At 37.5% G+C, this 17503-nt stretch overlaps 2 protein-coding genes across 3 annotated transcripts in view; one reads left to right on the forward strand and one right to left on the reverse strand.

The window, feature by feature from the left end:
* On the forward strand, positions 1–9103 carry golga7bb (golgin A7 family, member Bb). The gene is made up of 5 exons (XM_077730117.1): positions 1–166; positions 2820–2945; positions 3476–3628; positions 6013–6114; positions 6262–9103. The coding sequence occupies exons 1-5, from the start codon at positions 77–79 to the stop codon at positions 6346–6348; spliced, it is 558 nt and encodes a 185-aa protein (XP_077586243.1). The 5' UTR covers positions 1–76; the 3' UTR covers positions 6349–9103.
* Positions 8262–17503, reverse strand: part of crtac1b (cartilage acidic protein 1b) — a 21221-nt gene continuing 11979 nt past the window's right edge. Inside the window, exons 7-15 of one of the 2 annotated variants that reach the window (XM_077730115.1) lie at positions 16702–16844; positions 14200–14336; positions 10850–10932; positions 10621–10721; positions 10279–10447; positions 9777–9922; positions 9622–9664; positions 9386–9529; positions 8262–8654 (exon numbers count right to left, since the gene is read on the reverse strand). In XM_077730115.1, coding sequence (XP_077586241.1) covers positions 8527–8654; positions 9386–9529; positions 9622–9664; positions 9777–9922; positions 10279–10447; positions 10621–10721; positions 10850–10932; positions 14200–14336; positions 16702–16844 — 1094 coding nt within the window. In that variant the 3' untranslated portion in view covers positions 8262–8526. The remainder of the gene's footprint in view (positions 8655–9385; positions 9530–9621; positions 9665–9776; positions 9923–10278; positions 10448–10620; positions 10722–10849; positions 10933–14199; positions 14337–16701; positions 16845–17503) is intronic. The other variant, XM_077730116.1, reaches the window with a different exon arrangement.

Consider the following 17503-nt stretch of genomic DNA (forward strand, 5'->3'; position numbering starts at 1 on the left):
CACATCTCTATGCACACACCCACTCTCATCCTCGCTGCATTCTGACCGGGCTCCATGAGTCGCATCGTCGTAGCGCATGATAACATCACCAAACACACGTCATCCTACCATGCGGGACGCATCCACAGCATCCTCGTTTTCTGTGCACCGCGGCAGTATGGCAGAGGTGAGACATTCATTCTTTCCTTCTCCACCTGGTGCATTAATGTTAGGCCAGTTTTGCAGAGCTGATATTTTGTTAATAATGTGACTGCATGTCCCTTTATTTCCCTAGTTTTGTGGTAATTTGAGCAGTAGTTATAACTGTTGCTATTGCTTAAGTTAAAGTGCTAGAATGTAATTAACAGTACTGATGAGGCGAGGAGTAATCAGCACCATGGACAGGGGCGAGCTTACTGTTCTCTATTCTATTAAACATTATTAGATCACATTAAATCACTGTTATTATGAATGATGCAGTTACAACAACACATAGTAGCTGTGCTGGTTATGCTATAAAGAGACATTAAATATATTACACAAGCTGAGATAAACAATGTTTTTCCTAATATAAGCCTCATTATAGTAACACTGTATCAATTCAACAGTGTGCTTATTATTGTGGTTGAAGTAACCCACACATGCAGGGAGATGTTTATTACATCTTGAAACAGGTAAAAACACAGCTTCACAGTACTACAACCACTAATAATAAACATGGTGAATAAAAACTAATAGTTCCTACACTTTCATAATGGCAAACAATTTGAACTGAGAGGGCTGACAGTTATCATGCACTGTGAGCCAGGACTGAAAATTGACTGGATGTCTGTCCCCTCATTGGCAGGCAATATGTTTGTAGATTCATATTGTGCAGATGTACCTAATGTACTGACGAGTGTGTGTACAACCAGTGTATGCTTCAAGCCAATAAGCTCTTGTATATGACCTTTATGATGTCCTTTTCAAGCTAAAGGCATAGCCACCTCAGTTACCATAATAATGATTTCATAGGGCACACAGTTTGCTGGTGCATGATTTAACTTGACCTAGAATATGGTCTAATGTAGTGTATTAATTTACAGTCATGCTCCTGCCTTTGAGATGTGCTAGCCAGTATGGATACTCAATCCAGTTCATAAATATTGTACATGTGCACTCCAAAACAACTGTGCCTCAGTGTACAAGCAGGTAGAATAGAAATGGGTTCAACCAATGAATTATCTATGGCTTATGGCAGTCGTTAGTGTCCATCGGTGCTGTCAAACACTTTACTTTCTGTCTCCACTTTTATCCCTCTCATTTTATCAAGATCATTAATAAAATATTTTCATTTCTACATTGAACTGGGCAGTCCACCTTTAAAAGTCTTCAGTCCCCAACCATAATTTAATTGAAAATATACAAAGTATAACAAGCACTGTTGACAGTATTTAACAAAAATGTAGTTTGATCCAATGCATGAGAAGTATCAACACTTTTTTTACATTCAAACCATGTAGTGAAGGTCAGATTGGCCAATCACAGAACAAAGATTTGACTCTTACTTTAATCGACTCATTAATTTATTCATTTTTGGCACCACTTATCCTGTCATAAGGTGCAGGGGTGCTGCAGTTGAGGGATACCCTAAAATGGTTGCCTGGCAATCATAGGGAACAGGGAGAGGGACAAATATTCACGCACACACTGATAAAAATGCCGACTTAATGTATAAAAAAAAACCTGCTTGCAGTTAATATTTATACATTTAATGCACTTGAAAAAATAAAGAGATTAGTATGGATTTACTTAATGTGAACAAACTGTCTAAAAATGAGTTTGCGGAATGAGCTCAAATGTCACTTTGCTCCCTGTGATAATTGATGCCATTTTGTTGCCGCTGTGTCACGAAGTGTATCTATTTATAGTGCAACTTGTTCATTACGGTGGGCAGCAAGCTGTTTTATATACAGACAGCCAAGGGTAGGGGGGGGTAATTTATTCATTGGCTTTATTTTAAAGATATTTAAAAGATCTAGAAACCACATTACTTTTTCTGTAGATATTGAGCTGTTAACAGACCATAATAGTAGCTTTTACTCATTCATTTAATGTCACAAAAATCTCCATAGTTCTCATTCATGCAGTACACAAGAACTACAATAAGCCAACATTTTTCTCATTTTGCTGAAGTATAATCATGGGTGGTATCCAGTCAGAACCAGTTGAACACAAATAGATGCAGAAACCTGCAAAACGAAGAAAAACTCTTAATCATAGTAAGGCAATATATTCATGTCCTGGGGTAGGAGAGTGCTGAGCCATGTGATATTTTAGAATTTACAAGTACTAGGTAAATACATTTAGAGCTAGTGCAAATTAGCTTGTATAGGAGTAATACGATCAAACTTTCTAATCCTAGTGAGAAGCATTTGCAGAAGAATTACGTATGTACTATTTGCTGGCTTTGAAAACTACACATGCCAAGCAAATAGAGGAATACATTTCAAATGTCATGGCAGGACGTGAAGGCTTTGTCGCTATTGAATAAAGATGGGTTATTTGCAATGTTATGGAGATAGTAATATTCTCTAGAGTAGAGTAATTTTGTTCAGCATACTGTGGTGGCCTTATAGTGAGTGTCCCACTTTTTTCACGGTAGCAATTTCTCTCAAAGCAAATGCCTGCTTGGAAGTAAAAGACTCAACATGCTTTCAATAGAAGATAGTTGCTGTTAAGTGCAATTGAGCCAAGTGCTTGTAAAATTGCTGAGAGGACTGACGACGTATTTCTGAGTCAAAGCTGACAAGTAAGGCGGTTTAAATGAGTTTTTAATGGGTTTGTCTCATCCTATGAAGTTTCACAGCCTCCAAGAAATGAAGCACAGTGCTTCATTGGTAATGAAGGTGTTCATACAGAGGGACTACAGTGAGGGTACCGTCTGTCGCTTCCAGACCAAGTTTCCACCAGAACTGGACAGCCGGGTGAGCATGTATATATATTTAAAATAAAATTAAACAACGGGGATTTTTTTCAATGAAACCATGTCTACAATAATCCAAAAGGGTAAAAAACATAAAGGGGCAAAACATCTGAGTACCTTACTCTCTTCTTAAAGGGAACCTGATGTTACTGATTTAAACATTAAAATTCTTATTTATTGAGATATAGTCACATACCTGATTCTAAACTAGATCCATTGTTGTGCTTATTTAATTTCCCAATGAGAACAAAAGTAGCACTTCTGTAGGGAAAATTGACAAAACTTTGCTAAATGTACTCTTTCCTTGTACATGCTCCAACATCAGCGTTTTGTTTGTTTGATGACCACCATTATACTCTATCCCCGCCAAGTACAATAACTATCCTCCAACCTTCCCCTTAACGTATAGATAATATCTGATTCACTTCACATTAAATTTGCTCGATCAGCTTCTCACAGGCTTCACATTTTCATTTGGAAATGTGTTTCTCCTTGTATCATGACAAGTGCACTTGTCTTCTTTCCAAGTAGATCGAGAAGATTTTGTTGGAGGAAACAGTCAAGACCCTAAACTCGTTCTATGCGGAAGCTGAAAAGATTGGAGGCCAGTCATACCTGGAGGGATGTTTGGCTTGTGCCACAGCCTATGTTATCTTTCTATGCATGGAGACACGCTACGAAAAGGTAAGTGAACACCACAGGAAATCATGATGGCAGATTACAGTATGTGTACTATTTACCATCTAAAAAATATCCATTTTTTTAACATAACATTATTTCAGTGCAGTCAATGGCCACCTGCTGAAGTTAAACACACTTGTTGGCCTTCTTTTCACTGAATTGCGTGCTTGAATGCACTCCCAAACTTGGAGGTCACAGTTGTTTGCGCCCGCATGCGTCCAAGACACAGCAGTTACAATCTGATGGTGCGATAGCTTAATACACCTTGCTGTGAGGTGCGCACACACACCTGCGTGAAACTGAGCAAAGCACAGCACGCCACACAAGGTCCGTCCCGACAAAAGCCAGATGATAGGATAGTCGCATGTGAAGCCTTTGATCACCTGCTGCTGTTATAGGCTCAAACTACAGCTGCTCAAAGCCCCAGCATGCCTCGGTGAGCCAATCTTGACTACCCACATCAATCAGCTTGGTGGTTTTGTCACTTTTTATCAACATTTCCTTATCAACAGAAGGGCACTGGGCGCAGCATAGAGTTGTTTATGGCTGTGTTTAAGCCATGCAGAAAGGTTTAGGTCAAGGCTCCTTTCATGCCTTTTGTCTGCTGGTTGAGGAGATGCTATCGGCTTCACTGGAGAGTGACTTTATTGACTGGTTGACAAAATGAAGCTGACTGAATGATGATGACAACAAGTGTAGCCACCCAAGTGGATCTTTGATAAGAGGCCTCACGCAGTAGAGAAAGCGTGAGCAGAATCAGTGGTACGCCCGATTACCCGGATGCATGTGGGCCACAAACCTCAATGGACACTGATTGCTTTTAACATGTTGTGTTACGCCTTTTTTTGCCTTCATACACAAATATGTCGATGAATTATTTTGCCTGTTGCTTTTTGTCATGGACCCCTTGACTATGTTGTGCCGTATTAATAGTACACACTTTATATTTTAAGTACCATTTTTAAAATTGATGAATACAACATTTGTTGTTTTTATACTTCCCAATTTGTTTTGACCTTTTTAGTATATTCTTTTATATTTTGTTTATTACCTCAATGGTTTTATTGTACCATTATAATTCCTTTAATTGTACAAGTTTCATGCTAACTCTGCTGTTATAACTGAACATTTTTCCATCTACCCGTTGGGTTTCCTCAATCTATTAAAAGTTTTCACACAGGAAATAAAAAATGCACTTCAGTTTTATGGCTAAAGAATTTAATTCTTCCTTATCAGCATCATTTTTTTGTCATCCTTTGCTGCCAAAGACAGGAAGAAGTGTTTATGACTGCAGTTTGGTCTCTGCGTTGGGTTTGGGGGCTCATTGCACATGTGGACAGCTGTGTCTGCAGCTGTGGAAGGTCTTTGCCATCTCCAAGGAGTCTTTATCAGGATTGCAACAAAAAGGCTCTGTGGCTCAAGTCTCTTGATGCAATGCTGGAATGAGCTGCAGGTCAACTCAAATAAGCAATGGGCTTATGACCATACAGTACATTTTGACAGGAATGTTATAGTTTTTTTCCCCTTTTTTTATAACATAGCTCTAATATATAAAATACTTTCATTGATACTATGTTTGCAGATGAATGGAGCTGCGCAATTACCTATCCAGTGCATAATTAAACCATAAAGTCATTTAGCCCAGTTCTATTTTTGAAAATGTGTCAGTGAGAGATCCACTCTGCTCTTCCAACACAATTTTAATTAACATTGTGAAAATTAACATAATAGCTACCTCATCCTTTCAATTTAACTACATTTTATGTCTCAATTCCTACAGGCTACACCTTGAACTGGTTGCCAGTCAATCATAGCTGATTAGGATAAGGTGAAGTCAAAAGCCTGATGGACATGTTTCCTATTATTCTCCCTCAGTACACAGATGAGCAAATGATGGTGGTGGCCTTTTACAGCAGTGTTGACAGCTTTCTTTGTGGCTGCAAGGGCCAGTGGAGAGGAGTTCAGCTGTCAGACCCACTAAGACTCTTTCCAGGGGATGCATGGCATATCAGCATTGATGTTGTCCGCAGAGGCACATAGCCCATGCTCAATAAGCTGCCCTAATTATGCCACTTAAATCTAATAGCTGTCCTTCCAGCATGACTGGACATCAGTCAGCACAAATCCTGTGGATATGTGTGGCAAAATTTGTTCTGCTCTGCTTTCCACAATAAACAAGTTTTGATTTGCGATCCAAAGGCTTTTGAGAGATAAACTATGTTTTGTAGGGATTTCAACATACTGATTTGTATTCAAGGAATCCTGAACACACAGAAATAATTACAGTGGTGGGAAAAAATGTGTTTGGGAATGCTGATATTTGGGAGAGCATTCATGTTTTATTTATTCAAAGTTGTTATCTGATATATTCCCATGTTGAATTTCAGGTTTTGAGGAAGATAACTAACTACATCCAAGACCAGAATGAGAAAATCTATGCTCCACGAGGCCTGCTGATCACCGATCCGATTGAAAGGGGAATGCGAGTCGTATCCTTATCAAAATTAGAAATCATAATTCACAAAATTTACCTAAGAACAATAAACCTAATACATTGCTTCTGCTTTAATGTGACAAAAGTGTGAAAAATCCAAGCATGTTGTGCAGAATTCCCTCCTTAAACTCCTTTTTTGTAGCTGGAGATAAGCTTGTTCGAGGACCGTGGCTCAGGCAGCTCAAGCCCCAGCAGCAGCACGTTGTCGACGGGGGGCGGAACTCGATGACTGGAGGGCCAGCGCCAGGTTTATGGGTACCAAACTAGAGGAATTGGGTCACTTGCTAACATCCGCATGCTAAAACACGAGAGCACTCGATTCTGAGAGAGGATTCATGCTGAGACCAATAACAATACATCTCGGTAACAGGATGAATGCACACCGAGCGAGATGAATGCCAGATCATGTTTACAATTCAGTGCCAACATCATCTTCTATATCCACTTACCATTTTTCTCATTCTGACTATTCCTGTCATTTCCCATGAGTCCATTTAAAAGTTATTGCTGATTTAGCTGGCTTAAAACTGATTAAACTCTGTCATAACACCTAAGTGGCTGAAGGTTAAGAGGCAGGATATATATGGTGGTGCAGCAATTCACTTATTGAATATTTATCTCTTTTCCCACCTTTTTCATGTTTTTGTTGTGCTCATCTTCGTGCAAAGAGTTTGTATGGTTCCATATTTCTAAACAGCTCCTGTAATTCACTAAACTCAATACAACAAATCCTGAAAGGTCATGTTGTGGACGTGTGCAACCTCCTCAGATTTGATGTCATCATGTTTTGCAAGTGTATGCGTGGTACCCTAACCTGGTGCTGATGGACTGAGACTTTTTATAAAGAACTTTTTATTGCCAATAAGCAACAAAACAGCTCTCTGAATGATTTATTTAAAAAGGACAGGGAGTATTCATGTGAATATGGACAACTTACCACGGCCTCCTCCGTAGACTGTGCAGAAAATGTATGCTTGTAATGTAGGTGTGTATATAATGTTTTTTATATGCATTTTTTAACCATCATTCATTCTACAACCGGTAAAATGAGAATCTTGGATATCTAGGATAAAGTGATTCAGAAAATGAGAATAAAAGACCAATTAATATTTATTCTGTCATAATTTTATATGTATTTTGCTGTGGATGTCTTTTGCAATATGGGCGGTCTTCCTCAAGAATATATGATTCATGTGTTTAACATATACAAATATGTATTATATAATATACAAAGGTATTATGGAAATATTATAGAAATATAATATATATTAACAGTGATCCAGGTAAACAATATAACACGGATTATACTACAAACTGCAATTCATAGACAGGCAGTACGTTTTTTTAATGAAGATACTACATGCCATGAGGCTGTAAATAATATGCCTTCCAAAATATACACAGAAAAAAATGCGTAGTGGGGAAAATGTGTCAACGATGAGATATACTGCGAGCTGATATGTGGTTAGAGGTTTTCAGCACAGTGACTTCTGATTAATGAAGACAAGAAAGTGGAGATTATTTCGGACGGGAATGTGTTGTAATGCAGCAGAGAAGTTCTCTTTATCACACTCTCCATTAACCTCTAGGCCAAAACAAGCATAACACATCCGTGTCAAGTAATGATGTATAGTCCACATATATGTACATTCCCACAAGTTTATCTTTGTACATAGTGTGATTAAGAGACACCATTTGGTCATCATGTACACTACTGTATATAAATAATGCATATTTCACTGTCTATTCATTGTTTTTTTTAGATTTTCTTTTTAAAGTTCTAAAAAATGAGGTGTTGAAAGTCTTTGGAGAAATACAAAAATGCTGACTCAGGCAAAAAGAATGAATTGACGAGTCAAGATGCATGATTTAACTAAAGAAAGGACATGAGAATTAAAAATACAGTATGTTCTCTTCCTGTTTTAACTGGTGTGTTATTAAATATAATTTGCATCATGATTACAATTTATTTATGGGTTTTTGTCATTTTAATTGTCAAGAGACTACATTGATGAAGCAGAACTGCATAACTGACGGTCTTTACCCAAAATGAATTGACGTTGTGGTCATTTGAGGTCCAGGATGACAGTGACTAGAAAGTTGTATTGGAAAATCCAGAATGGTTTCACACCCACAAATGTATTTGACTCAGTTCAGATCATTTATTAGACTAAAAAATAACAGAGAAAAATGTGAAGAGAATAAAAGAGGGCTACGCTGGTCTAACTCAATGTACTTAGTTCCAGCATGCTCCCTGCAAGTTTCTGTCGAGCCCCAAAAGTGATGCATAGTGAAAATCATGACTGATATCACAGATCATTAGTTACTTTCAGGATAGAAGAAAAGGAGGATTCAATATTTTCGTTGAGTTTCTGTACATCCTTATTATAATGGAGAAAGAAGGTGCCTACTGTAGTCTACTCTGGATGTAGTTGGAGATGAGAGGAAGCACGCTGATGGGTGATAGCCAGAGAGAAATAGCTGACCATGTGCATTCCGCAGAGGACCGCGTCTTCCCAAAGTAAGCGACCTGGGCTGTAGACAGAAAAGACATTGGCCAAAATGTTTGCCTTAATGTCTGGTAACAGAATCACACAGGAAAAGAGGATTAGTTATAGGGTGAAGGAATTGGACCAGGTCGGAAATGTTAACAGCATGAAACCTTGAGTCCAAGCCAGTACAGTGGAACCTCTGAACTGGATTTCAATTCATTCTCTGGCTGGTTTTGGATTAGTTTTACACATGGCAGACACAGCTAACTTTTTTTAAAGCAAGTACAAAAAGGAGTACACTACTTGTATTTAAGAGTGAAACAATTTCTGTATTTTCTGGACTATAAATCACACTTTTTTCATAGATTGGCTGGGTCTCCAATTTAAAAAAATATTTTAAAACTAAATCTTTTCTTTTTTGACTCTGACCCCAAACAGCTTACATTGTGGTTTTAAGCTATATTTATACAATAAACTGTACATATATTACAATATCTGGTGTCTATTTTTTCAGTTTTCTCTATTTTTACTATTACTTTAATATAAAAACTGCCCCACCCAAATGCGATTTTTTTTTTTTTACCTTTCATTGTGCATTCTTTGGTTAGTGAAAATAAAGTAGAGCTTTTGGATAGATGTCCCTTCTCATTGGCTGTACAAATGCATTTTAGTGGTAGAAAATGAGGTGCTTTTTCACAAGTCCATATGAACTAATTCTGTATCAAATTATTATTAGTATTAAATCAAAATCCCAACTTGCCCATAGCCACTCACCCACACATGCAGACCCATCATCATTGGGCACAAAACCCTGGTTGCATCTTCTCCTGGCACGACATTTAAAGCTGCCATAGGTATTGGTGCACATGGGACGATCAGAGGGACACACAGAAGGGAACTGGGTACACTCATCTTTATCTGAAGATTAGTGGGAGGCAAAAGGGGAAGGAAAGACCCCAAACTTGATTCCAACACAAGGCTATCAAAGCCATGTGTAAAATTTAACTCACCGATGCAACGGCCATTTTCATTCAGTGTAAAGCCAGGACCACACTGCAAGAGAAAGCCTGTGTTACCCTGGAGTCTTGAAAAACAGAGATGGAATGTGTTTTTATGCTCCAAATGTGTGGGACTTGATGTGATCGGTCATAAGGGAGCATTGTACCTCTATTTCCACAGTGGGAGTGACCTCATAATCATCTTTTGGATAGTGTATCTCCAGCACAGAATTGATCTCTGTTGGTTCCAAGGGACGGGCAACTGAGACGCCATCTGGCCAGTACACTTCCACATTTGTGGCCATGTCTTTTCCTTGTATAGACAAAAGCATACAATAAAACAATGTTATTATAATATTGCAGTCATAATGTCCATTGCTTAGCTTGTAAAAGTGGATATAAAACAATTAAAGATAGGAGCCAAGAGATTCTAATTGGAGTGATGCTAATATGACAAAAATAGATTTTTAAATAGTTTTAAAGCCAATAAAAATACATCATTAAATAGAGGATCCACTGAGTGGGAAATATATAATTTTTGCACATTAGTTAAGATAACGATAAATTTCCCCATTCTAAATGAGTGATAACGGTTCCCCAACACAAACACATACCATATATCACCTTTCCTACTTAACTCGTCAAAAAAATCTTGATATTTCTTTTTACCGAGACCAAAATGTGCCACAGGCTCCATCTCACAGAGGTACCCCGACCCTCCATCGATGATGCGTGTGTGCGGTCCACTTCTCTTTGTGTACAGGACCACTTTAGCTCCTCTAGCAAAGGCACCAAACTTTGTCCGGGGAATCACACGCAGCCACGAGTTTGAGGTTCCCTTTTGGACACAGACCAACATGGAAAGATTAAGTTTATGGGGCTATGGGCCCAATCATACCACCACCAGCAAGAATTCAGGTGAGTGAACCACTACACCACGAGGCACTTTATGTTATAATCTATTTAACGAATACAGGTTTTAATCATTTTAATGGGTTGTCTTATACTCACAAGATTAACTTTGTAAATAGAAAGTGGTTGTGCTGCACTTTCACCATGAGACACTAGCAGTTCCAGACGACCATCTCCATCCAAATCAGTGGCAACAGCCCCTAAAAATACATCATTAATGAACAATACACAGAGCTGTGTACTACTAGAACGTCATCATTTGTGGAATTTTAGTGCTCTCTGGTGGCATTCTAAAGAAGTGGTGCTGGATACTATTTATTCAACTCACCAGTTCCTCGTCCTTCAGGCTCAGAAGCCTCACCAATATTCAGCTCCTCAATCTGAGGGTCTCCATGCTCTCGCCTGCTCACCCTGCCAGTTCGAGAAGTGAAAATGCATACTGTTAGAGACTATTGTGCCACACCTTTTTTTTTAATGAAGCCAGTCCAAAGGCACGTATTTCAATTTTGTGTTGTCATGCCGACCTTTTATTACAGATGGACCCTTACAGTGGTGTAGAACTGCACAAAATCAGCATTACGAAAATTCATTAGAAATTTGTTTGCATTTGTCATAGTTTCTTCATTTCCTTTATTATCTTTAACCTTAGTTGAAGTTATGTTCAATCTAAATGTCAAATGTGATTCAAGACCTATGTTTTCAGATTCTAATTAAATAATATTAGCAGTATAAGTTAAATACTTAACAATAAGAATGTTGCTAGAAAAATGTTATTTTTTGGTGTAATATTTAATTGAAAAAAAACATAACAAATAAAAAATCTTCATCCCTGAATCATCCATTGAAATCATACAAGAATATCTATAGAACATAAACCAACAAAAATCAATAAAAACAGCAATAAACAGATGTTATTTGTTCAAAAAATATCGTCTGTATGGATGTGCGTAGTATATGTCAATTAAAAAGCAGTGATGTTCCCGTTTTGCACCACAGCATTTCCCTACAGATTGCTTTAAGTATAATTAAAAGTCAACTAAAAGGCTTGGCAAAATATTGATGGTCATATTGTGGATTAATTAGTCCAAGCACAACAGTAAGCTTGTACTTTAATGGCCTGAGAGCAGAGTTAAACGAGTTGCTTCATCGTCATAACAAACGACGCAGTGACCTCCCTCGGACCATCATAGCATCCACATCCGTCAGTGAACCGGCGAGCAGGTGTGTTTTGATCTAGAAAACCGCTGGGGCTTGAACTGTTTATTGATATTCCACATATTTGGATTCATCTGGCTAATGGCAACATTCATCAGATGTTTCATTAAACTACTTTGGCTCACGCTAGATAGTGGGCTCTTAACAACTTGATATGAATCTTAAGATTGTATTTAGTGTACTGAGTTCATTAATATTATCTAGCGAGGAAGCTCGACATAAAACTGTCTCTAATGAAAGAGTCACTCATGTGTGCAGGAGGTGGGATGCTAGATACGGATCTTTGGCTGCAAATTATTGCCAGCTTCAAGTTGAAAATATTATACTGAGTAAATAGCCACAATATTAGGTACACCTGAAGAGGTAGCAGCAACAGAATATCCTTTATAAAGATAATAATAGCATGTAATATAAATATTCAGTTTCATTCATTGCAGAAATTAGAATGAGTTTATATATTGCAATGCATGATTATTTATATTTTTTTACATTGTTTTCTTTAGACTACCAGCAACTCAACCATTGCCAAAAGTTACTTTGCATGTCTTGTTGAATGTTTGCATATTTTTCACAATCACAAGATATCTCCTCTGGTTCTTTAGTCAAAACCTGACAGTATGTTGCTATAGAAAGACCTTGTTTACTGCATTCTGTATATTGTAGCTGTACAATCTCTTGTCTTCCATGCAACAAATAAGATAGCAACACCAATTGGTTTTCCATCGGCAACCAACCAAAGTGGAGCCATGACAGGTGTCAGATTTCATTACATAAGACACAAGTAGGGGTGAGTGGAGTCTCCAAAGTTTATATTCTTGAAGCCTACCATGCATGTTTTTGGAATGTAAGAGGTAACCGGAGTAACTGGAGGAAACCCACACTGGCCCAGGGAGAACATGCAAATTCCACATAGGTGGACAAGACCTGGATTTGAATCCAGAACCCCAGAGCTGTGAGGGAGACGCGCTAAATATTCGCCCCACCGGGCCGCCCTCAGTTCCACCAATAAACCATGATTTGAAAATAAGCCGTATATTTAGTCATTAAGCTCGCTTCAAAAAAGCTATAAATTGCAACATTTTCAAGCAAAATTTAAAAGATATAATTAAAAAGATATATGTATATACTACTCTGCCTCAATCTAGCCCAACAGCAAAATCTCCCAGCCCATAATTCAGAGAACCCCCTAAAGATGTCGCCATTTCAGCCGATTTGATCTGATTTAAATGCAAAAGAGAGAATCTCCCCCAAATAAACTAAACTTGATATTGGTATCCTATACTTAATTACTACATCAATGTGTTAGCCATTAAGGCATTGGCCTAAGAAAGTTATCCTTTATATGTCAAATAATCCAGCCAATGTTGAAAAATCCACTGAGCTGTGGGCGCTGTCCAATGTACTGAATCATGTACATCCACCTTGAATCTGAGATAACATAGCTCATTAAGAGGGTTGTTTCTTTGCAATATTCTGATTTAACTCCTAAATTCTCTCCAGTATTTATGACTCCAATATATCCCAGTAGTCGATTATAGGATTTCAGCGTCGGGAAAAGACAGTTTTCTCTGTTTTAATTAATGCAGAAAGTTGGCTCGTCATTGATTTAATCTTTAAAAGATTGGGTCTGGGGTTGGGGTTGGGTTTTTTTCTGGCTTTTCTGGATCTGTATGAAGCTTCTGCACAGCTTGCTTAAGAGTTGATCGTTTGATTCAGGTATAGAAAACAGACTGGATAGGGGCTCTCGAGGACCAGACTTGGCCACCCCTGGTCTAAACAAATGCATTCATAAATCCACCAGCGTGTTGAAATCATTCTAGTGGCGAAAATCCCTCACGCAAGATTGCGAGTTACCTATGCCGCCTACTGCATCAAATGGCTGTGAGTGTATGATAGCATGTGTAAACTGATCAAACTGGGAAAATGTATTTACCATGTAGCCAAGCTTAAAGCCAAGCATAACAATGGATTGATTAGTCCACTTGGGCTTTTTTATCTACAAGGTGTTCAAAGTGCTTAAACAGTCATACTTCATTCACCTACTGGTGACACAGCATTAAAAGCAATTTGGAGTTGAGTATCTTGCTCAAAGATACATCGAAATAGTCACCGCGGTCTACAATTGAATCCTGAATCTTTAATTTGGGAGATAACAATGAATAATCAGCCTAGTCTCAAAGTCAGAAAAGATTGGATGTCCAAAAAATGTGTTTTCCTTCTGCACTTAAATAGGCACATTTTATAGTGTTTTCTTATCTATATTTTACTTATTTCTATTTCATTTGTTAAGTAAAATCATTGTTTTTCTCTTCTCTTATTTTACTTGGGATGGTTTAGACTTAAGTCAAGTTTTGATACTTTTGTCACCACTGGAAAGTACACACTGTTACCTTAATAATGACATTGTCCATTGCTAAATTTTATTTTTATGTGTGATATGCATGTGTTAGGGTTGGAACTTACCGAAAAAGTCTGTTGGCCGAGGGTCCCCTGTAAGCAATGTTGTTGAAAAAGACTTCCAACTCGTTGTCATTGTCAAAATCTGCTGCAATAACCGTGCGTACCGGTGATGGCATGGAAAACTTTTGTGAGGATATGTCCTACAAATGAAAGAACAGGAAATTCAAAGATCAATCTAACACATGAACAGATTTTTAGGTTTAAAGCATCACATGCATTAAAGCTACAAAATCAATTATTTTTTTACTAGGTGTGTGTGTACTTGGCTCATTTTCAACCTTGAACTCACAAGGTTACTTTTCTCAGCAGACAACTTTAATTTTATACTTAGATGGTCTAGTCCTTGACTTAAACACTAAACTGTCAAATGCTCACCCCATCACTGTAAAGATGATTTTAGTTGGACAGGTTGTATTCATCAAAGTAAACAGTATCTTTCCTTTAAAAAAAATAATCCAGCAAATATTAATCAGTGGTTTGGGATATGAAAGTAACAGATGTTTAGCTGCTTCATTGATGCAGTGATAAGTCGGGGAAGAATTATAGAGCAGCCCTTCACCACCTCTACTATTTACACCGTGTTTTAATTATAAGGCTCATAAAGCTGCCGGGGGTTTGACCTTCTCGCTTTTTAAGGTGAAGGAGAGCCAATGGCCGAGGGAGGCCATGAAGAGGGGGGCTTTGGGCATTCTGATAGATGAATGATAGATGACAATGACCTACTTTACTATTGAAAATCTGCAGCAGGAAATTGAAGAATTTTAGGTATGGTATGGTCACTGTCCAATGAGAAGTGTGTTGGAATTTGTTACTTTTTTAAACAATGTTTTAGGAAAATATCAGCACTAGGTTTTTATTTATTTATTAGTATTGCTTGCTTTTCTTTTTAAAGTAAGGTAAAGTTCAATATCGCTATAGAGTGCCTTTGGAATCATCATTAGAACCACTCAGCCATCAGGAAAGCAGAATAACAAAACTCTGAAGTCTCATTATAATTATTATTATTAATGTTAAGACTTAAAATGGCTTTCCTTCCTCCTTGTAATATTACAAGATTATTCTCATTATATTATGGCTTTATTCTTGTAATATAATAACTTTATTATCTCAGACTTTTTGGATGAAACAAACACAAACTAACCCAACTAAAAAAGACTAATCAAAGCTCTTAAAAATGTATATTATTTATATTTTTAAGCAAAAGGAAATACTACATTCAACTCACAAATATATTTTTTTATTGAACAGAATTAGAGATCTTCCATTTCACATTACGCTCATTAAGCATCCAACTTCAAACTTTTCATAATTTCCACCAAACAGTTGAAACTGTTGATTTTTGAGTTGTACAACCTCAGTGAATTTCAACATCATTTTCCGTAACCTAAGACAGCTACTCTTGCGATCTTTCTTTCAATTAACGGTGTTCATATGCCTTGTGTGTTGGCGTGTTCAAACAATTGCTAAGGAAAGCGCAGTAATAGATTTTAATTAAAGCACAAACAGGCTAATCTGCACTTTCCACTGCGGCGGCAAGCTGCTGTTTCAGCCCAATTTAATTAGCAGTTTACTGGAGTGCTACAATGGCTTCATTACGCAAGTCAAAGGTCAGCATAGCATGAGGGAGTGTCAGGGGTTCTCTTGTGGGCTCCTGATTGAACAAGATTTCTCAGAGAAGCAAGAAAAAGGGGAAAAAAACATTGAGCAGTTCATCCAATTTGTTTTGCGTGTACACTTATGAAAATATGTATAGATGTTTGTGTCATCCTGAACAGATGATCTCCAGGATATGGGTTAACCCCTTCTTTGACCTCCATGAAGATGTCAACTTTGACATTTATCTCCTGAGTAAATTATGTCAGGTGCTTCTGCTTCTTAGGTGGGATAGGTGCTAGCACCCCCTGCCTTCTTGAGGTGGATCAAGAGACTCAGAAAATGAATTTTTGCTCAATATGTCACAACCGCCGTCCTATTGATATTAATAATGGCAAAAGAACAAAAGCTCACATCAGCACCTTGCATTCATTATTTGTTACAATGAGTGCACCCAATCACCTCAAAACTAAAAGAAATCTAATTGCACAAACCTGCACATGTTCTTAAAACTCACTTCAGTAATTATTTTCCCCTAACATAGTAGTTAAGAACTCAGGCAAACTGCCGTTGCTGCTGACCAGTTGGAGGCATCCAAAAGTAAAGAAAATGTTATTCAGGTTTCACCTACTGTCTAAAGTTAGCTTAGTATATTGTTATTTTTAAACATTTAATCCCACTAGATGGTTGAGTTTAGATTTTTTTTTTCTTTTATTGGCGGTAACAAAAAAAAAAAGGAAAGATAATTATATTGTGTGGCTGTTTTCCATTCTATTTCTCCCCAAAATGTCAGTAATATTCTTGGGATCATTTAATCTTTAAGGCTTTTCAGTTTTCACTTTCTTCCTCTTTCCTTTGTGAGCTATATGCATGAAATACAGATGCATACGCAGGCAGGAAATGTGGACTCACCTTGAACCTCTGCTTACGGTTGTTAAGTTGCATGTAAAGACGATGAGGTCCATTCCAGTTGCCATAAACGATGTCCGTCTTTCCATCACGGTTGAAGTCGGCAAGGGCTACGCCTCTGCCGTGCTGCATTGGGTCCTCCACACCTAACAAGAAATAGAGATATGAACCCAATGACGTATATATATACATACAATGTATCTAAATATACCAAAGAAAAGCATCTGATACAGTACAATGCTGTTAGAGCATACGGATGAATTGGTATATCACATTGTGAAGAATACCGCAGGCCCTTTCCTGAGAAATTGTAGAATTAAATTATACTATCATATAAAAAAAAGATATATATACACCAGCAACATTTCAAAACAAAGTTAAGTGTTAGGAACCAGCTCGGAAAGCTCATTCATGTCATGGTGAATTTAGTAGGGAGACCCTTAATTGAGTTAACATTTTGGAATATTATTAAGATCATAATTCAGTATTACGAGGACAAGAGTAGAGGGAGAAATTCATTCTTCCCAGAACATTAAAGTGTACATTGTTTTGTCTAGTGAATGAAATCTGTACAATACTATGTGTAACCTTCCACAATTAATCTGAGAGACTCATGTTAATGTTGTTTTTTTTTAATTGGCAAGAGATCAAAATTGCTCAACATTAAATTATTTAATGATTTAACAAATTATGTGAGCCATGTATGGATTATTGGAGAAGGACAAAGAAGTACACACAAGTATCTCACAGGAATATAAAGCCACCGGAGCACAAAAAAAATCCTTCTCAATGTTTGTCTCATAGC

This window comes from Stigmatopora nigra, chromosome 12, assembly GCF_051989575.1.
Source record: "Stigmatopora nigra isolate UIUO_SnigA chromosome 12, RoL_Snig_1.1, whole genome shotgun sequence".
Taxonomy (NCBI): Eukaryota; Metazoa; Chordata; class Actinopteri; order Syngnathiformes; family Syngnathidae; genus Stigmatopora; species Stigmatopora nigra.